General features: G+C 46.0%; 1 protein-coding gene across 1 annotated transcript in view; it reads right to left on the bottom strand.

Moving 5' to 3' along the window:
- The window catches only part of LOC147702816 (gamma-aminobutyric acid receptor subunit alpha-1), a 536,635-nt gene that overhangs the window by 414,497 nt on the left and 100,043 nt on the right, over nt 1-22,095 (bottom strand). Inside the window, exon 3 of the mRNA XM_086931399.1 lies at nt 9,532-9,641. Coding sequence (XP_086787525.1) covers nt 9,532-9,641 — 110 coding nt within the window. The remainder of the gene's footprint in view (nt 1-9,531; nt 9,642-22,095) is intronic.

The raw sequence follows: 22,095 nt of genomic DNA, 5'->3' as shown, positions 1-22,095 counted from the left end.
GACTGTTTTTATTCCAGAATCCCCTTTGGAAGAGTGGAATAGCAATATATGTGCATCCTATAAACCTTAAAATGAACAAGGCTATAATAAAAAAACACGGTTAAGTCATGGCCTTTGAAGGAAACATCTCCTACCTATTTTGTATATTTACCAAAAATTTGCATGATCAAAATGACGTACAGGATGTGTTTAATAAGCTGTTTTTGTTTTTCAAATAAAACATTCATCAGTTTAGGTGATGGCGTTTCTAAGAAAATGTTTCTTTTTATTACCCCATTTGTTCTTTTTCTTTTTTTTTAAGTGATGCTGTTGGTTTTTGTCCTCTGTACACAGGGACCCTGCTAACCGGGCCTACATGAATGTGCTCTGACCCCTAACAACTTGTGAAATTGGCTAAAGATCTTTATTGGAACATTTATCTCAACTACAAGTCCCTATGATATGGTACCAAGTTTACCCCAGGGCCTGTAAGTGATTTGCAGCAGATATTGTGCCTCTATGACAGTGATAAGGCAAATGGTGTCTTCAGGCCGTCCTTTACAACTGCAAATTCGATCCGGCAAATAAACATTTTGCCATGCTTAAATCCTCCCTTTTAATGTCTATAAGTCACCACTAAAGCAGGCCAAAGGGCAGGGTTCATGCATACATGTCAACAGACAAGTTCGGGCTGGAGATTACTGAGTTTTGAAGCAGAAAATGGCTTTATTTTATATGTCTCCCACCTGACACTGCCTCTATTACAATGGAAGTTATTGGGGAAAATACATTCCCCAGATTATTTTTTCCAAAATCTCCCACTTTCCTGTTCTGAAATGTTGGCACGCATGTGCATGTATTTAAAAAGTAGGGATGTGTATTCAAGTTTCACATTTCCTGGAAGTGAAATATCATCAACGTTGTTTTGAATGTGGCAAGGCTGGCTCTCCCATAGAAAAGTACTCAAATACATTGTAATGCCTTATAATGCATGACTTCAGTTTGGGAGTAGACAGAACAGTGATTCCAAGACTCAAATATTAATAATTTAAAATCCAAACTAACAGCCAATTAGGATTGTAAACTACTATTTCAGAAAGCTGTAATTTTCCTGCCCAAACCAAGTGTGCCTTTCTGCCAGTGTTCAATGTCACCTGACTGTTAATGGCTGTCCTTGAGAGGGATGTGCTTTGCTCCCAGAAAGTGGATAAAAGCTTTACTGTCAATCACAATGGGAGAGGGGCAACCCTAATACATTTTCGATTGACCACAAGGAAGGGCTTGAATACTGTATTAATCACATCTCTGGTTGGGCAAAGGAGCTCTGCACAGAGGAAACAAGGTTATTTCATATTGATTATAGGTAGAGGGGGGCACGGTGGTATAATTTACTGAAAACATACAATAAGTGCTGCAAAACTGGACAGGGGCACCCCTGGAAACCTTTACCTTATTGGTTAGGGAGCGTTCATGAGTATTCACCACACACAGGCTGGCACAGGGCATAAAAGTGGCTCCATCCTTACCCCCTTCAGCTCTGAACCTGTGGGGGACATAAGAAGGGCTGCACCTGCTGTTGAACCTGTGAAGAGAAAGCCCAAAAGGAGGACCTGCTCTCCACTTGTATTCTGGTCAGTAAAGGGGCTAGAATGGCTAATTAGGTAGCCTCCTAATCAGCTTCAGGAGCACAAAAACTGAAAAAAGCTCAAATCTCTGTTGAGCCCAGCTGACCAGTTCCAACTGGATTTACCCTAGACCCTGCTGGTGGCTTCTGGGAGATTTAATCCTAGTCCCCAAGTGGTGCCCAAAAGGTCACATAACCTTGGCTTGTTTAGAGTGTTGTCTTTACCCATTCAAAATTGCAAGCATTGCACTTAAAACCTTTTCGTGAACTTTTTGCCAAAACACCCAGAGGCTACCACCAGTCTGTTGCTAAAGTGCTGGAAAGATCTTGCTAGTTTGCTCCAATGAAAGGACGTTAAAAGATTGGGCTGAATGTAGAGGACTTCACTCAGACCAAAACCAAGCAACACTCTGTTGATAATAATGTCTTTTTTGACCTGGCCTTTGCCTGCTTGGAGTTTTCCTTATGTCTACATTGAGAGCCTCAAACTTCCCACTGGAGCCAAGGCTCCCTCTGAGGTCCTGTGCTTCAGCTGGCTGCCAACAATGAGCCTCTCTTTGGATCCAGCCTACAGCCCAGATCTTCCAACGACCCCGTTACTAGGACTTTTCTCCAGAAAAATGACTACGTCAGAAGGTAACCTTTCCACAGTGGTAAACCTGAGCCCTGGGTCTGACTCATGCTCCATCATGGTCAGCCTTAACTCATGTCTCTGACCGGGTCTAGTGTGATCTAGTGTGATCAGGCACTTGTGGTTGGCACTTTGTGCAATTTAGTTTCATTGCCATTGAAACCTGGAAAAAACATATGTCCAGTTCCCTACATGAAATTTCTGTTGTTTCAGATGCTATTAATTTAAGATTCTCTATTTTTATTATTTACATTAGGAATCTCATTGTGTTTCGTTTACATTTTAGAGATAAATGGTTCAAATTTTTACCATAAATTAAGCCAGGCTGCTCAGTGCTACAGCTACTAAGGAGTGAAATTGGGTTTACATTATTGAGACCTAAATAGCCATAGTAGGGAATACTGCTATTATTACTTGAACAGGACTTCCATCCACTTCAACTAATAATCCACTTTCTCATGGTGTTAAAACATACTTTTTTCCTGTGAAAATATTGATTCACTTCAACTAATATTCCTCTTTTTCAGTACTTAAACATACTTCTTTGCAGTGAAAATATTGACAAACATTCTGTATGCTTGCGATTACAAGGAGTTGTGTAAAAGAAACGACAAGATAAAAACATTTAAAGATCATTATTATATAAAGTAGAGTGATTAGGGCCTCCTTAGGTAAATAACCATTTGCTTTCTTAATAGGGATTTGTGCTTAGAAGAGGATTCTGTTAAAGTTCAGGTCCAAGTAGGGGACCTTTATGGAAGGAAACAAGGTATGGGGATTCCTTAATGAATTATGTGTTTCTCTCATCCTTAAGCTAATAAGCAGGGTTGGGCATAATTAGCATGGTTTGCTGATGTGTAATTATGCAAAATTACAATAATGTTATGCAGAATTATATGAGGAGCAAAACCCAGCTTCTAATGCTATTTTGTTTTAGCCTAATGTGCACCTTCAGGTCCAAAGTGGACCGAGTGTGCATTTTGCGCTGAGAAATTATGGGTAACTGCAACAGAACATGAGCAGCAGCAGCCACTTGTGCTCATTAAGTTCATTGTTCCTGTGCTCCAGGAATAGGATGTTTGTGCCAAATTACTCATAATTATACTAACGGGTGTAATCACAGCATTTCTGGTGACTTTGTATCAAAAGAGTAGCAGCGGGCAGAGTTCTGGAAAACTCTGCGAAGTGACACAGAGCGGAGTTTTTCTCTCACCAACGTTAACTTGGCAAGCATTTGTGAGAAAAAATCACGCACTAGTGAGATTTCTCAGTGAGGTTTCTCAACGCGGGCGGTTGCGGATGGTCACAACCGATCGCATTGAGAAATCTGCTGCTCACGTTGAGGAAGCTGCCGATTGCGTAGAATGTCAATTCGACTGGCAGAAAGCAGCAGCGCTCTCTGACATGACGCATAGTGCAGTTTGTGTTTCTTTTACAGCCCGGGACAAACTCCTGGTGCTAAAAATCAGTGTGAGCAGTGTGAATTGAAAAATTCTGCTATGCCAGAACTCATTAGCGGCTACTGGAAGGAGTGCTGCGGGCAGTAGAGTGGGGCAGAGGAGGGGCAGGGTAGAAGGGTAGTAAACTCCGGCAAAGGGCCAATCGGAGTTAGGAAAAGAAATGAATAAATAAAACTAAATTTGGCATTGCGGCGCACGCAATTTAATCTCTTTATTTCTTTACCTAACTTCGATCGGCCGTATGCAGGAGTTTACTACCCCCCACCCCACTGCCCTGCAGCACTCCCTCCAGGAGTACTGGCAGAACTCCACGGAGCATGGAAGAGTTGATCCAGCACTTCACAGAGTTCCGTGGAGTAGAACTCCTCAAACTTCATCCAGGCCTACAAAAGAGCAAAGCAAAATTATAAAATGACTCTGATTACTCCAGAGTAATTAAAATTTCACTCAGGCCTAATAATAAAGCAATATGTTCCTAAATGTAGCTACAGGGTGCATTTGAACTAAGGACCAGTAATGCAAGTCTTCATTAGGGAGCCGGCCCATGGCTCTAGAGGTGACTGTAAAGAGGTTGGCATTCAGGTAGGCAAAATACTGAGGTTTGAAATGGAGGGTTTCATAGTAAGTGTAGATATGCCAATAAACACTAAACGATTGGGCCACAGAAACTAAAGAATCAAATTTGATCTGCTCAAAACGGATGAATTAGAAGATGGCTTGTACTCTTGGTCTTACTCGCCATGAGACTTTGGATAGGACAAATACTATCAATTAGTATGTGGAAAATCGGGCATTAACTGAAGAATTGGAGTAGCACAAATAGAGAGGCAGGCGGACAGGAGGAAGGATAAGGGGGCATATTATCAGGGGGGTTTATCTCCGCTTTTTTGGCTTTAAAAGCCAAGAAAGCGGAGATAAAATCATCTCCCTATTACCTAGCTGTCGCTAACACCAGTTAGCGACAGCTAGTAGGAGATAGCGACCATCTTGGGCCCCACTTTGCATGTCAGTGATATTTATCACTAATGACATGCAAAGTGGGCGTGCCAAGATGTTAGCGACTGGAAACAGTCGCTATCATCGCTATCTCCTATTACCAACTTTTGGAGATATTCCCGCAAAGCGCGATTATCTCCAAAAGCTAACACCTGCCCTGAGCAGTTCTTAGCCATGTTATCCTATGGGAGGTGGATAACATGGCTAAGAGCATTAGCTCGGTAATGCATGAATATCGTCATGCATTGCGGCCGATTTTTATCGCATTTGCGATAAACCTTGGTAAAACCAAGGTTTATCTGCGATAAAAATCGCCGCAGCTCGGCGATAATTCTTTCACGCTAACCAAGCAATAGCGATAATTATTGCTATTGCTTGGTAATATGCCCCAAGGTTCGGCCAGGTGTAAAGGTAGGGTGAAGTAACGGGGCTATAGTGGCTAAGAGGGAATGGGACCAAAGGTGAAAGAAAAACGGTAAATACAATGAAATTGCTAACACAATGAAATAAAAGAAAAGTCAAAGAGGCTATATATAGCCTAGTAATGAAATATTAGAATCAAGGTAAAATAAATGACGCCATGTCCCATTTAAGAGGAAATGACAAAAAGAAAACAAAAGACTGGGCAAATAATCACATTTTATACCAGCAAAAAGATTTGAAGTTAAAAACAAAAGACGTGCTGTCGGCCTTAGTTAGAAAAAGATCCACATTTGTTCTAATCACTTCTTGACAATTGCTTCTACAATAGAAGAGTCACAGAAAATGTGTGTTTTCGGATAGGAAAAAAACAAGCGAATAAGGAAAATTGGAAGTGCTTGCTTTATATTTCGCCTTTCTCAGTAGGCTGAATATTACCCTCTGAATAATGACTCCCACAATTCCTAAGAGTCTCCTGAGGCGGAAGCCGGGAGTGTGCTGTGTTTTTATCTTTTGTTGTGATACTGTGTAACCTCGCACTTTTAAAACTTATATTCACTTGCCTGAACAGCGTGCTGTCACGCTGCAACGATCCCCTATCTCCGCCACCTCCGAGGGCGAGCGCGTCATCGGACACGCCCACCTCCGCTGGCCACGCCCCCTTCCTGGACGTAAATAGAGCGCGCAGCTCCAAGCGCGACTCCCACAATTCCTAAGAGTCTCCTGAGGCGGAAGCCGGGAGTGTGCTGTGTTTTTATCTTTTGTTGTGATACTGTGTAACCTCGCACTTTTAAAACTTATATTCACTTGCCTGAACAGCGTGCTGTCACGCTGCAACGATCCCCTATCTCCGCCACCTCCGAGGGCGAGCGCGTCATCGGACACGCCCACCTCCGCTGGCCACGCCCCCTTGACGCCCTCCCTCTCAGGCATAAACTATGTGCCTAGCCAGGAAGCGCAGCGGACGAGCGCAGCGGGAGCGCCGTCTGCGCGCCGAAGGCGCGCTTAAGGCAAGCCCGTCTGCGCCCGTCCGCGCCAGTACACGCCAGGTGCCAGGAAAGAGGCCAGAAGGAAGGACGACCTATTCAGGTAATGCCCTTCGCAACCTCAACAGGTCCGTTCCATCTGTATGCTCACATACTCTAATGGGAGATTCCCACCTCAATCACTGTCCTCACTGCCCTTTCAAATTCACTCCCCTCACCTTCAATGCTCCCACACACATGACCATAAATATGGCAATGATTAATTGCAGATCTCTACCTAAACACGCCCTTGAAATAAATATGCTTATCGAAGACCTCAATCTTGATATACTATTTCTTACAGAAACTTGGCTGGCACCTAACTCTGACGCTGACATAGTCCTAGCACTATCCCCTGGATTTAGCATTCAACATCTTGACCGGCCCAAAGGTAGAGGGGGTGGCATTGCTGTCATCTCTAAGGACTCCATACCTTGCCGTTTCCTTGATAGTCCCCTGGCAGACTGTGAAAACGTCCAATTCACCTTGCAGATTTCCCCTTGCTCCTCTCTCTCTGGACTCCTTATTTACCGCCCCCCTGGTGCCATGGGAAAATTCATTGACTCCATCCTAGAATGCTCCTTAGCTAGATCCAGCACTCAGTCCAACTTCCTTATTCTAGGGGATTTTAATATCCATTTGGAAGATAGCAAAGATAATGCAGCCGTAGAACTGATTCAAGATCTGGCCACCCACCAACTGCACCTACAGAATTCCCTCCCTACTCACAACAGAGGACACCTGCTCGACCCCATATTCTGCAACTTCCAGGACCTTGAGACCAGGCCCCCCACTCCCGTGCCATGGTCCGACCACCTTCTCATTTCCTTCAGCTGGCACATTTACTCCAAACCGCCGCAAATTCAAGCCCCCGGCAGACCATCTAGACCCTGGGCAAAACTAGACGTTGCCAAATGGAAACAACTCCTCGAGGAGTCAGTCCCCAACCTTAGCTCTACCATTGAACTCGCAGACAGGGAATTCTCTTCCTGGATTACCAACTCCTTAGACCTGGCCCTCCCTAAAAAATCTCACCGTAATCTAAGGAAAAAAGCAACTTCCCCATGGTTTACCCAGGAACTCCGCCTTTTGAAAAAAGCCTGCAAAAGAGCAGAAAGAGTCTGGAGAAAAGACTTCAACCCCACCGACAAAAACGACTACAGACTGATGATCCTGAATTATAAAAAAGCTTTGAAAAACGCACAAACCTCTTTTTACAGCGAGAAAATCAGCCAAGCAGCAAACTCATCAAGGGAGACGTTCCTCACTTTGAAAAAGCTTCTCAAACCCCCCACTCCCCCAGATACGCGAGACCCTACTATAGAACACTGCAATGAGTTAGCTAACTTCTTTGACTTTAAAATTCAAAATATACTTAAACAACTTCCGCCGCTCTCCCCTTCAGACCCACTCCCCCTCCCCTCCTCCCATCAGCAAAGAAATGGCGTTGAACTTAGCAAATTCCAACCCATCAACGCGGAAACTCTGGGCTCTATACTACAAGCCCTCAAAAGCGGATCGCCCCACGACCCTGCCCCGCTGAGACATCTTAAACTTGTAGCCCCGAGCATTCTGCCTCTCATAATCAACCTCTTAAACACCTCTTTCGATTCCGGAATAGTGCCCACTAACTGGAAAAAAGCGGTAGTGAAAGCACTCATAAAAAAACCTAACCTTGACCCGGATAATCTGGCCAACTACAGACCTATATCTCTCCTCCCAGGCATCAGTAAACTGGCGGAAAAATACATAAACTCCCAGCTCTCTCTCTATCTGGAGTCCAATGAATTGCTAAAAATCTCGCAAACGGGCTTCCGCCCGGGCCAAGGGACAGAAACAGCAATGGTGGCGGTGGTCGAAGAAGCCAGGAAGATCATCGATGCAGGAGGATCAGTGGCAGTGATCCTCCTGGACCTTAGCGCAGCTTTCGACACCGTCAACCATAGCATTCTTGCCCAACGCCTAGCAAATCTTGCCATTAAAGGGACAGCCCTTGAGTGGCTAAAATCCTTCCTCCACAATCGCTCCTTTCAGGTAGCAGACGGAGACTGTATCTCCAAGGAAACCCCGATACGTTGCGGAGTGCCCCAGGGCTCCTCTTTGAGCCCGACACTCTTCAACGTATATATGGCACCTCTGGAACAAATTGTCGTCCCCTATGGCATCAAACTCCTGACCTACGCGGACGACACACAGTTGGTCGTTTCCCTAAGCCAGTCAGAACCCCCCTCCATAGATCTGTATTCCTGCCTGGAGGACATCGTCAGTTGGATGAGCAACTCCCATTTAAAGCTCAATGGGGAAAAAACGGAGCTAATGGTATTAGGCAACCAGTCCCTTTTTCGCCCGGAGTCTTTATGGCCGCCCAGCATGGGCCCACCTCCAACCCCCAAAACCGATATCAAAAGCTTAGGGATCTGGCTGGACGATAAACTTACTCTCAGCACCCAGGCTAAGAAAACTGCAGGAACTTGCTTTGGCTTGCTCCGGTCCATCCGCAAAATCCTTCCTATCCTTCCATTCCAGTCTAGAAAACTGGTCATCCAGGGCCTCATACTGTCCAGATTGGACTACGGAAATGCCTTATACCTTGGATCCCCAAAAAAAGTCATCTCTAAGCTCCAGGTGGTGCAAAATGCTGCGGCAAGAATTCTTACTGGCACCAAAAAGCGCTGCTCTGCCAAGCCCGCACTCAAAGAACTACATTGGCTCCCGGTGGAACAAAGGGTCCATTTCAAGGCCATGTGCCTAACCCACAAAATCCTGCACGGAAAAGCTCCCCCGGTTCTGAAAAATCTCGTAACTCCCCACATAACAACCAGAACCCTACGCTCTACCAATGCCCACCTGACTAAAATACCCAAAACCAAAAAATCTCGCTTCGGAGATCGGCAATTCTCCTACCTGGCATCCAAGATGTGGAATACTCTTCCACCAGCCCTCCGGGCCCAACCTAATCTCTTAACATTCCGTAAATCCCTGAAGACATGGCTGTTCCCTTGATCCATGCTACCCCCCGGCCCTCTTTTTGGAGAACTTAGTGGATTCTGTCAGCGCTGGGACGCTCCCGGGCAGCCATGCGCTCTACAAATCTCCCAAATAAAATAAATAAATAAAGGGAAAATGTTCAAAGACCTTTGGTGGGTGTTATAGCTGGAAATAGAAGAGGGAAAGTGAGAGAAAGGAGTGGGAGATGAAAGCCAATAAGAACACACCGAAAACTGAAGAGACTGACAGGTGACAGAGATATAGCAAAGTGCACGAGATATGAAAAAAGTACAGAGACCAGAGAAAATGTGAAGTCCCTTGAATGAAGTGTGCCCTTCTTCAACAAACGCGAACACATTGGATATCCCAGTACGTTACACATTTTAGGAGCCTGTAATATACACACACCTCCGAGCCCAGGTCGCAGGCGGTTGTCATAGCCATCGAGAAGGCGGTCGAGAATCCTGGTGAACACAGTTGTGTTGTCTTTCGGCTCCTCTGCTGCGATTTGTCCGAAGCTAAAACGACAGAACGGAATTATGTAAAAAACATTATTAAACGTTAATCTCAAAGCAATCCTGCCAGTGGTAAATCTAAAATCTACTTAATCTAGGTTTATAGAGATTTTCAGCCACAGAACCCATTTCGGGAGCGAGATTATCACTGGTGTTTAACTGCAGCAGGGGCAGGCTGCAGGCGTCCCTTCGCTAGATGCAAAAGGCCCGGTCTTTGCCTGAACGTGAACTGAAAATTGTAGGTCAACAGTAAAGTGTTACCCTTAGTAAGAAACGAGGCCCATTCATTGGTACATTTATTCAAAGCAGACATTTCAACTATTACATGATAAATGCAAAATCAGTAAATAAACAAAATTAAAGAGAGTATTTTTCTCATCAACCAATGATCAAAGACGGGGAACTCATGAAGAAGCATTGTTTTGCAGAACCACAATCGGAGTTCACAGTTTTATTTCTAAAAAGGGGTTCTAACTTAATGATCGAGTACACCGATTTCGTACTCCAGAGTTGTCCATGGCTAGGTATGTATAATGAAGCATATTTTTAGATCTGGCCTTTGAGACATCTTTAGCTATCTCACCAGACTCTTATTTTTAAGAAGAAAAAAATATGTTATACCTTACCTCAGCACTGGAATATGAGGAAAAACATGTAACATGCATTATCGTTCCAAGATAATCGATGGGTTCCTTTCAAAATATCATCAATCTTGCAGTGGTAAATAAAAGTGAGAACGACATTCAAGAATATGTGAGTATCCCTTTGCACTTATGTGTTCAAATATTGAACGTATTTTCCACCCAACTATTTAATTCCATTTCAGATTGTACATCACACTGTGACAAATATTTGATGGAGGTTCTTCAGTAATTCTATGCAAAGGTCTCAATGTAAGCCAAACATAATTTTGTTTGAAATTTATTTTAGTCAAATAATTGCATTGGTGTTTTTGAACAAAAGCAATTTTGTTTTGGGATTGCAGGTTGTTGAGCCAACACTGGGAACCGGAACCTGGTCATTCCAATTCCCACATTGGGAACTGAATCTTCTAACCAATCAATCAATCAATCAAATAATTTGTAAAGCGCACTACTCACCCAACAGAGTTTCAAGGCGCTGAGGGTGGGGAGTGGAGGGGAGGGTTTTTTGTTGCTACTGGTCAAACAGCCAGGTCTTGAGTCGTCTCCTGAAGGTTAGAAGGTCTTCGGTTTGTCGTAGGTTGAGAGGAAGGGTGTTCCAGGTCTTGGCAGCTGTGGGAGAAGGATCTTCCTCCCGCTGTGGTTCTACAGATGTGTGGGACGGTGGCCAGGGAGAGGTCTGTGGAGCGGAGATTCCTTTTGGGTACGTAAAAGGAGAGTTGACTGTTGTGATAGGCTGGGCCGGTCTTGTGGAGTGCCTTGTGTGCGTGGATCAGGAGCTTGAAGGAGATTCTTTTGTCAGCAGGGAGCCAGTGCTGGTTCCTCAGGTGGGGGGTGATGTGGTTGCGGAGCGGGACGTTGAGGATCAGGTGTGCCGAGGCATTCTGGATTCTTTGCAGTCTGTTGATGAGCTTGGTCGGGGCTCCGGCGTAGAGGGCGTTTCCGTAGTATAGTCTGCTGCTGACACATCTCCTCCACATCCCCATAGTTTTTTACATGTGGGTTGTCATCTCGCCGGCAACCATATCCATTCAGAGCAACTTTAATTACTCACAGGCAGAATGATTTGCTTTCAAAGAGAGAGAACTTACCAGCAGAGAATCTTGTGCCAATGTAAGTTACTGTGTCGATCATTACATACCCGTAGAAAATTGAGTGACTGTTTGAGGGGCTGCCCTACTCAAGTAGCCATCAGAATTCTTTTTCAGAATGAAGTGACAAGCAAACCCTAAATAACCCGGTCCTCAACCTTCTGCTAGCTTGGTACAAAGCATTGAGGCTTAAATTACATGCAATGTGTAAAGTATTTCTGCAGTAATTCCCACAATAATAAAGTGAAACAGAACACAACAAACATCCCACACCAATTTAGAGAAATAGAGTCAAATCTAAAAGATAATTTAAAACCAAAATGGCAACATTCCAATCAGTGGAGCCAGAAATATGCAAATTTTCAAGATTTAAGTGAAAATAGTGCCAAAAAACACAAAGGGATAAATTTGGATATCTGGTCATACGTTTCAGAAGACTGCAATGGAGTGTGGGCTGGCTACAGAGACTCAGTTAGGCTCGCTGAACAAGAGTACATTCAAGCCTGGTAGCTGAGTGTTGTGAGGTTTTGTGTCAAGAATGCACCATGAAGCCAGAGTGATGAGAGGTCCTGAAGTGGAGATGTGTCACACAGCATTGGATTAAGGGAGCTGCAAGACTTCGTTGTGGAGTCCTGCATCATCAGCAAGGATTCTGTAGACGAGGGCTTGTGAAACAAAGGCCTGCATCCAGGATACATCTCTCAGCAGTGGTTCTGGTGAGGCTGTGTGTTGCAATGTGAAGTCCTGGGTCAGGACTGCATGGCATGGTGAGGCGATGTGTCACACAACGTTTTTGATGCAAAGTTTCTGGGATGCAATGTGTGGCAACGCATCAGTTCTACTGGGAACTCAGTTGAGTTTGCAAAGCACATTCACACCTACTTCCTAGAGTCTAGGATTGGGCTGGCACCACTTAGAAGGGTTGGACTCACAGCTGGCAGAGTCCATGTGTTGGGTTCATGATGGAGCACACCCATTCTGTTCCTGAAGCTTCCGATCAAAGAGGCCAACCAACTAGCCCTTAGAGTCACTCTGGTGGTCCAGTCCTTATGGCTCAGCTTAGGCAGGAATGTATCAGGGCAGCAGGGAAGCACAGCAGGGCAGCAGAGGGGCAGTCCTTTTTGCAGCAAGGTAGCACAGCACTCCTCCCTCTGAGTCTTCCATAGGTCCAGATGTTCACTGAAGAGTGGGGTCTCAGTGTCCAATATTTATACCTGGTGTCCACTTTGATGTAGGAGAAGGTTCTGGAGGTTCCGACCACCAGAGTTGTTTGAAATTTCCTACAACCCTGCCTTGACCCCTGATTGTAGAGTAGTTTCAAACCCATTGTGAGTGTGCTCAGGCAGAGCCTTTTTGATGAGCAAGTGTGGTGTGGTTGCTACCCCTCATTTAGTCACAGATAGCCCATCCTGCCAGCAGCTATGACCCTTTGAGTCACTGTCTGTAGAGAAATACACAATAGACCAACTGCCAGCTAAACCTAGTTATTTGACCCTGGGACAGGCTACAGGCACACCATTATTAGGACAAGAAAATGCCAACGTTCTAAAAGTGGCATTTACTGAAATGTGACTTAAAATCAGAATTTACCATTAAAGATTATGTTTAATTAAAATCCTTTAGACACCAAAATTGAACTGTCCAAATGCTCCTAATTAATAGTCACCAATTATTAAATATAATAGGGGGACCAATTGGTAATCTAATGGAGAGATAGGCCTTGAAGTACTGAAAAATGAATTGAGGAGTTTTTCACTACCAAGCTGTGTAAAACGTAAAAATACATGTTCGGGGTATTTAGGTCCTACAGTAGGATAGACTTATATGTATTAAAAGGAAGGTTTAGACCTTGCAAAAGGTTTATTTTGCCAGGATGAAATGGCAGTTTTATACTCTAGACACCCAAGCTGTAATGGCAGGCCTGAGACATTTTACAAGGCAACTCAAGTGGGTGGCGCAATCAGTGATGCAGGTCCACTAGGAGCATTCAATTGACAGGCCCTAGATACAGGGGATACCACATTATTAGGAACTTACAAGTAAATTAAATGTGCCATTTGAGTACAAGCCAATTCTACCATGTTTAGGTAAGAGAGCACATGCACTCTAGCACCGGTTAGCAGTGGTAAACTGCACAGAGTCCTAAGGCCAGCAAAAAAGAGATCAGCAAAAAAAGGAGGAGCAAAGGCAAAATGTTTTGGGAGAAGACCACCATAAGGCTGACAGGTCTAACAATGCCTTTGCTGACAGGAAGTCTGATGACAGCCTGATTGTGTTAAACAGGAATTTATGAAGGCTAATAATCTTAAAATTAGAGTATTGTTTCATATAAGGGGAAGATTTATTGGGTTTTTGTAGGAAAAAAAGAAGCTGCTTGTGTTAAAGTTTCAAAATTACCACAAATATACTGGAATCCTGTTTTAAACCATATCTTGCCAATGATGAAGCAAACAAGGGTGAATTTTGCTATATAATAAAATGTTGTTTTCTTTGCCTTTTTAGGTTTCGAACCTGGCGAGGGGCACGAAGTGCCCCTCCCAGTTTGAAAACTATTGTCTTCAGTATGGATGTCGGCCCCGCCTCTGCCTCTCATTGGCTAGCTCCATAAATGGAGGATAGCCATTGGGAGGCAGAGGCTGTCAATCGCGCTTTCTCTCGAAAACGCGATTCGGGGGCGTTTCTGGTGCTTTTTTTAAGCCCCGCCCCTTTGTCCCGGGCCGCGCTGCGATTGGCTGCCGGCCCGGGACACCCCCGTGACGTCATTCCCGGGCCGCGCTGTGATTGGCTGCCGGCCGGGACACCCCCGTGACGTCAGCCAATCACAGTGCGGCCCGGGACCTGTCCTACATTCTTAGCAACAACTCAGTGTTTATACATGTCCTTGCTTTTTGCGCCTTACATTGTGGTACTCTTTCAGTATCTCGGTGCCATACGTGCTCGACAAAATCCCATGGGTGAATGGGCTGCCTGTCCTGAAGCCTCCGTCCCTCCATTGGTGAATGGACTGCCTGAAGCATCTGTCTCTCCATGATGAATGGGCTGTCTGAAGCCTCCGTCCCTCCATGGGTGAATGGGCTGCCTGAAGCCTGCGTCCCTCCATGGGTGAATGGGCTACCTGAAGCCTCCGTCCCTCCATGGATGAATGGTCTGCCTTTAGTTCCTTGCCCTCCGTGGATCAATGGGGTCTCTCTGGCGTCACTCCCTTAATGAATGAATGGACTCTCTGTCGCCTTTCGCCCCATTGATGACTGGGCGAGATATGGGATTGGTGTATCCCGTAGCCAGCCTGCGGGTGAACCAGCAGCTACATTCCTCGGGTTAGGGTTTCATTCGTCCTGTCTCAGAGGTGTCTGGAAAGGAATGTGCAGCGTCATCAGAAGACACCTGCAGCCTCAGACACACCGGCCGGCCACGCTTAAAGCAGCGCACCTGAGGCAGGTGCAGCCGAGGGATCTGTAAGGAGTATTCACTCACCCTCCTCTCAAGCAGGACCTCGCCGACCACGGATGGCCGAGAGACCCAGAGTAGAACCACAGCCGCCAGCAGCCTGCCACTGGGAACATGGTAGGAAGGGAGCCTGGGAGATGCGGGGGGCAGAGGGAGATAGCGCTAAAAGTCTGAGGTTTCTGCTCAGGCACTTACCGGGGAGCCTGTCACTCTGTCTGTGGGGAGTAGTATTATGTGAAGAGTGAGAGTCAGGAGCCGTTGTTCACCTCGGAGAGGTCATTGTAGAGAGGGGCTGTGTGAGTAGGGAGAGTCAGGGGACCCTTTGTGCACAGGGGTTGATTTGGGGAGTCCAGAGAGCTGCGAATGACTGGAGGGAAGGGACTTAAAGTGACATCGACAGAATCACCTGCGCCCCGCCCTCGGGCAGATTCCAGCATAGAACCGTACCCTGTACCCACCTTTCAAGTCAACTTTGTTTTAATTTGCATTTTACTGTCTGCGCTGTTCCTTGGTTGGGCGCGCGGTTCCCTTAAACCTGCAGTGCGCCGGACGTAATGAGGCGTAATGGCGCGCGTGCGTCTCCAGAGGCGCTCTCGCGCTGACTCGGCTGGTGTGTGGAGTGCTCGGCATACCTCAGGCGTGATCCCACAGAGAGTTCTCACCAGACACAGGTGTGATCTGAAGAGGTGCTATCGAGTCGCACAGGTGTGGTTTAGACTTTAGAAGGGCGCTCCTCATTGACTGCTTGGAAAATAGTTTGCTACAGAAACGTCGCATGACGGCTGGGATAAAATGCAGTATCCCGAGTGATCTAGCCCGGGTGTCCGGGATACAGTAACCCCCGTATCCTGGTTCTCGTTTTAGTCATTTTTCACCATGCTGCGCAGGTTACGGATCTCTTGCTCTGTGTAAAGTTAAAGTTACCGTCAGTGCTTTACATGGGCAGGTCCTGTCGGGTACTGAACTCCCACACTTCGTTCATTCGACAGGGGGAGTGCCAGCACTTCTCAGTAGCAAGGCGCTGCTCGGCGATAGTGGGTAAACAGGTGGCTGAGTTGAGGAGACTACCACGACTGATTGAAAAGCAGTGAGACACACTTCCCCGAAAAGTCCTTCAGCTTTTGAAATCGCTGAAGGCACGAGTGCACAAGAACACTAAATAAACCGAAGAGCTTTTTTCTTTAATTTTTTTACATGTGTTGTGTGATGTTTTATTAAGTACCTACCTGCACGTATATAATTTGAAAGGGAGAGTGCCAACTTTCGAAGTAGGGATTCGGTACTTTTACTGTGGAAGCATCCACATGTTTGAGTAGATAATAGGTACTCTGAGCATCTGTGCATTAACACTTCTTAATTTTAAGCACCGACTGTGACTTCCGCACGTGCTATTTTAAAATGTTTATTATTCTGTTTTACTATATACAATGTCATGTGTTCAGGGCTTTACGTGGTATGAAAAAACTGGGGGTGGGGGGGGGAGTCTTTCAAAGGGGCGTGGCCATTGTACTTAAGGGCGTGGCTTACAAACACCTACGCTAAAACTCTGTGCTTAAAATGGTGTGCCGCCAGACTTGTATTACTGTTTCTGTCATTGCACCCAGATATATGATACAACAAATACCATCATACCTACAACAAGTCTGGGCTATTAGCTTTGTCATTGGTTGCATAAGATAAATTATCTAAATTATCAGCAACTATGGTTTGTATATAATAATAAAAAAGCTTCCAAGCCCGACATCACAACAATGCTGCTGCTCCTGAGTTTTAAAAGGATATTGGAAATCAAGAGAGAAAATGACTCTCTTTAAATGATTTGCCTTCCCCTACAACGCTCTCCCGGCATGACGTCATGCCGTATCTTCTCCAGTAGTGAGAACTAAGCAGTGTGATTGGAGTCACTGCAGTCCGGGAAAAAACGGGCCACCTGTGCAAGGGCACAAAACAGAGACCGATTGAGACCCGTTTCGAGGCCCCCTTTAAAAAACTGACATGGTGTGCTCGTTTTTAGGTTTCGAACCTGGCGAGGGGCACAGCCCCTCCCAGTTTGAAAACTTTTGTTTTCAGTAGGGACGTCGGCCCCGCCTCTGCCTCTCATTGGTTAGCTCCATAAATGGAGGCTAGCCATTGGGAGACAGAGGCTGTCAATCGCGCTTTCTCTTGAAAACGCGATTCGGGGGCGTTTCTGGTGCTTTTTTTAAGCCCCGCCCCTTTGTCCCGGGCCGCGCTGCGATTGGCTGCCGGCCCGGGACACCCCCGTGACGTCATTCCCGGGCCGCGCTGTGATTGGCTGCCGGCCGGGACACCCCCGTGACGTCAGCCAATCACAGCGCGGCCCGGGACCTGACTTGTTAGGATTTTGTCTTGTAGGAAACCACAGTGGAAAGGACTTGCTAAAAAAAATTCTCTGCACCAGGAAACCCCTTCGCAAGACGAGTTTTAAAGATAACAAAGAAGGAAACTATTTATGAAGGTATTTTTGGGGATAGCTGTACCTGATTTTCGGGGGAACCCATAGTTTTCAGCGGTTTTCCATTGAAGAATGAAGGTGAGAAGCGGCAGTCCTGGGGTCTCCCGAGGTTCAGCGTGAGCCCAGCAGTCCCTAAGCATGTGGCGTTTCAGCTCGCGCACTGCGCAGGAACTGTGTCAACAGAGGTATGCGTGAGGAGAGTCCCCTCGGGCTACAGCAGCCTCCTGCAAGCACCGGCCAGATAGGGAGAAGACCGGGCGGGAGAAGCGGCGAAGAATAAAAGCAAAAGACTGCTAAAAATACAACGTGAGATCACGCTCCTCTCTAAGACAGACCCTCCCCTTGCTTCCCAAGATCATTTGGTGCAGGGGCCCCGCACCTTCATTTTATAAACTGTGTAGCTGCCGCAACGCCTGGTCTGAACAGCAGAATTCCCTTCATACCTGCTATAAGAAATATTGTGCTGTAACGTTTAGTGGTACTAGCTCGCCTACCAGTGAATGAACGTGACCATGCATGGGGATATTTCACAACTCAATGGTTTTAGTTAATGTTTGATCCCTTGTCAAGAGTGAATAAATCAGCTACCTCTGTTTTTTTTGTGGCCAAATGCTCTTGGCATTCTGGGAATTGTAGTTTCGTGCACAGTGTGACTGGTGTATTTTTGATCCATGTTCAGCTTATTAGTACACAAACAGAACACATGTAATCAGTGCCATTTTGCATGTGGTGAGTTTTGTACCTATGACAGTTACATTTCACCACGTTCTAAACAACTGTAGGCTTTTCAAATTCCATGACACCACTGTTTATTTGGAAGAGGCTCGGTAAGGTAGAGAGTAGCAGAGACTCAGTAAGATAGAGAGTAACAGAGGGTCACTAAGGTCGAGATTAGCAGAGGCTTGCTAAATTAGAGAGTAGCAGAGGCTCAGTAAGGTAGGGAGCAGCAGAGGCTCAGAAAGGTGGAGAGTAGCAGAGGCTTGGTATGGTATAGAGTAGCAGAGGATCAGTAAGGTAGAGAGTAGCAGAGACTCGCTAATGTAGACAGTAGCCGAATTTCGGTACGGCAGAGAGCAGCAGTGGCTCAGTAAGGAAGAGAGTAGAAGAAGCTCAGTAAGGTAGAGAGGCTAAACAAAACTCTTGCTTCGACTTCCTTTTGGATCTCATTGTGACACTTAATGCTACTCCTCGCAGCTTACCTGAGCTGATCGAAAATATCAGGTTCATGAACTGATATCTAATAATAATGATTTCGTTTTTTTTACTCCTTTAACCTCCGCTAAGTCAGCAATTAATCTTAAATCCCGTCTTGCTATCCTTCCTTAGTAAATTAGCAATTTGCATTACTGGTCCAGCTGGTTGGTTAGTACACCATCTTGTTACACAAACACGTTTAAATTTGGTTTGTAACAGAGGTATGTATGTGTGTTAAGATCCAGCTTGTAGCGGTCTGTTGTCAGGACATATTGTGGACAATACCAAAATTTAGATTGGGCTTTAGGTCCGCTCATTGATTAGCATTCAGTGGCGTTCTTGTCTATTTCATTTGCTTGCTTCTTATCCATCAAACTTTAATGCTGCGAAACCTATTGCATTGTAAATGCTTGTTATTGCAAGCTGCAGCAAATCTGTCTTTTCTACAAGTTCTCTCCAAATTTCCCACATTTTATGAATAATATTTTACATGGCTTTCTGACTGTACACTTTACCACTTCTCATTAGTGGTAAAGTGCTTGTGCTTTCCCTCTAAAATATGTGCTGTACATTGGGACTCCCTATTTGGCCCTGTTTAACTTCCCTAGTAGTCCAATGCAAATATGACATAAAGTACACTGTAAACCTATTGCAGGTAAATGTTGCATACAGGCTGCAGCTTATATTTACACCACACACGTGTGACAAAATGTATGTCTTCTGTGAGCACCATTGTGCTCTGTTTAAGCTGCAATTTAAATGTGCTGCAGTGGCTTATGACAGGGAGAGACAGGGAGAGAGAGTGCCAGGTAAGAAAAACCCATTTTAGATATTCATAAGTCACCTGACATCCTTGCAGTGGTTTCGCCTAAACATTTACATTCACTTCTGCTATTTAGCTGAATTTATTTATTTTGGCATTAGGACTCTGTAAAGTGCTTTTGCTTACTCTTTTAAACATTGTAAAATTGGCTTACACCCATTTGACACATTTAGTTTACTCATAAGTCTTTAGTAGAGTGGTACTGCATGTTCCCAGGGCCTGTAAATGAAATGCAACTAGTGAACTTGCAGCACTTATTGTCCCACCCACATAAATAACCCTTTCAAACCTGTCCCGGGCCTGCCAATTAGCGCCCTGTGTGGAGTTGTAAACTGTCATCTCACATTGCAAAATAAACCTCTTTCCAGGCGAAAACCTTTCTTTTTAATGTATATGTCACCCCTAGGATAGGTCCTAAACAGCCATACGGCAAGGTGCTGTGTATTTTAAAAGTTGGACATTCACTTACTTTTAAGTGTCACATGTCCTCTAGTGGAAAACTCCTTAATTGTTTTTTTACTACTGCAAGGCCTACCTCTCCCATAGGATAAACTTGTGTGTCCTTATTACAGTTAATAAGTGATAACTTTTGATTGGCAACAGATGGAAAGTCAAGTGTGGTATCTTATGAATTGTAATTTACAAGCCTCTTTAAAGGCAAAGTCAGACTTTAAGTCACAACTCCGATAATACCATTTTGTTTAGAAAGCTGGCAATTTCTTGCCGTAACCCACTTTTGCCTGTATCCTAGTCACATAACTAGGTGTAGTTGGTAGTTGGCCTTGGTGTGTTAATCCTAGTCAGTATCACAAAGGGGGAGACTGGGGTTGGCAGAATGGGCCTACCTCGGTAGATGGACGGGTGAAGCAGTCACCTACCACAATTGAACTTCAAAGGTACTGCCCCAGCACACTCACAAATAACTTTGTTTCATTCTAAGGTAACCCCACACCTCTTGGAGTCAGGGTAGGGAAAGGAAGGAATTTCCAAAAACAGATGTAGGGGAAAAGTCTAGAAGTTCCTTCCACTTCCAAATGGGCACCAGGTATAAAACTAGGGTACTAAGACCCACTCCTCAGTACAATCTTGGACCTATGGATACCACAGAAGAAAGACTGCCCTGTTCCTGTTGCCTGCCCTGCTGTCTAAGAAGGAAGACTGCATCTCCTCCTTTTATCAAAGTCTACCTCAGTGATCCAATGGTCAACTGGCTGACCTGTTCTGAGCTACAGGGACACAGCAAGCTCCAGAGGCCTCCCTGAACTACCCAGCTGACCTGCTGCACTGATCCTGTCTGAGCTCTGCTGGCCTCTGCTGGAGTGAGTTCCTGGTCCCCAAGTACTGCTTCCCAAGGTCCTGGGTCCTTAGCTGGCATCAGACAAAGCTCCTCCTGGCCTAACTGAAGGTCCCACCGAATGTGATGCAAAGCTTCACAAAGTCTCACTGCCCAGCTGAAGGCTTCATGGGAACAAATGGAAAGGGGCGACCATTCGGTCCCCCCGAACGTATGGTTGAGTACCACGATCCCCCCGGGAAGCCATCTTGGGCGGGAGGCGAGTCTCGGCTGGTATGCCCGAAGCGGCGTTGCCGGGGCGCGCCTTTTCCCCGCCCTAGAGTGGGCTGGCCTAGACACCAACGCGGCCTGCCACGCCCTCGGAGGCAGGAGGGGCGGGTTTACTCCCGCCCTGAAGACGGATAAAAGAAGCGGAAGCCAAGAAAGCATCCTCTTGTTCCTGTGCTCTGAAGCTGCACCTCCCCGCTGCACGTGAGCTCGAGACGGAACGAAGAGCCAATTTTGAGCATTGTAATCTTTCTTTTGTCTTACAGATATCCCGTCTGAGAATGCCTAAGAAAGTCGGAAAGCGGGTCGGTACCGAGCAGATGCTCCGCATGCTCATGAAGGAGATAGCCGATCTGAAGAAGAAGGTGGAGGCTAAGGACGGGGCGGGAGGACCGAAACGGCCTTTGCAGGAAGCAGTCCCCGGTGGGAAAAGCAAGAGGCCCAGAAGGGGAGCACTTGGGGGAGACACCCCGGTTCCCGATAAACCACGAGAGGAGCCAATCCCGGTGCCGAAAGAGGGGAATCCAATTCCTGTGGTGGTCACCCCCGTGAACAGGGAGGATATGCCCCCCGAGTTGGAGGCACAATTGGCAGCTTCGTTGGGAAAAGATAGCGAGGGCGCCACGGCTGACGACGCCCGGGCAGTAATGAGACAACTGCGGGAATCTAGGGAGGCTGCGAAGGCAACATCTCCTGTTCCCCCACTGGGTCCGGCGGCCGGAAGTACAGCAGGCCCAAGTTTGGCGACAAGCACAGGGTTTACTTCAGGTAAGCGGCCATTGCCGATTGCGGGGGAGGGGTCTGTACCTTCTCGAAGGGAGAAGATTGCCCAGCATGTCCCACTAGAAATTAAGGAATTGATTTGGGCGGATAAGTATGTAAATATGTTTTCGTTGCTTACCGACCATTACGAGATAGAGCATGTGAAGAGCCAAAAGGAGCTCATGCATCCGAGTGTTTGGCGCGCAAAAATGGCCGCCTTTAAGGTCGACGAGAATATTGGTACTTGGGGCAGAGCGTGGGGCATATTTACCTCCATCATGGGCGAGCGCAGGCCCGAGTTGCTGACCGAGTTACCCATTTATCAGTCACGTATTATGGAGTATTCCGTAGCATATGGGGGCAATCAGTGGTTCTGCTATGACAATCTGTTTAGGAAAGCTAAGGAACACAACCCATTGTTGACTTGGGATTGTTACGACTCCGTGTCATGGCAAAAAATGGAGA

Source organism: Lissotriton vulgaris, chromosome 7 (genome assembly GCF_964263255.1).
Source record: "Lissotriton vulgaris chromosome 7, aLisVul1.2, whole genome shotgun sequence".
Taxonomy (NCBI): domain Eukaryota; kingdom Metazoa; phylum Chordata; class Amphibia; order Caudata; family Salamandridae; genus Lissotriton; species Lissotriton vulgaris.
Note: the sequence above shows the minus strand (reverse complement) of the source record. Positions and strands in the feature narration are given on the sequence as shown.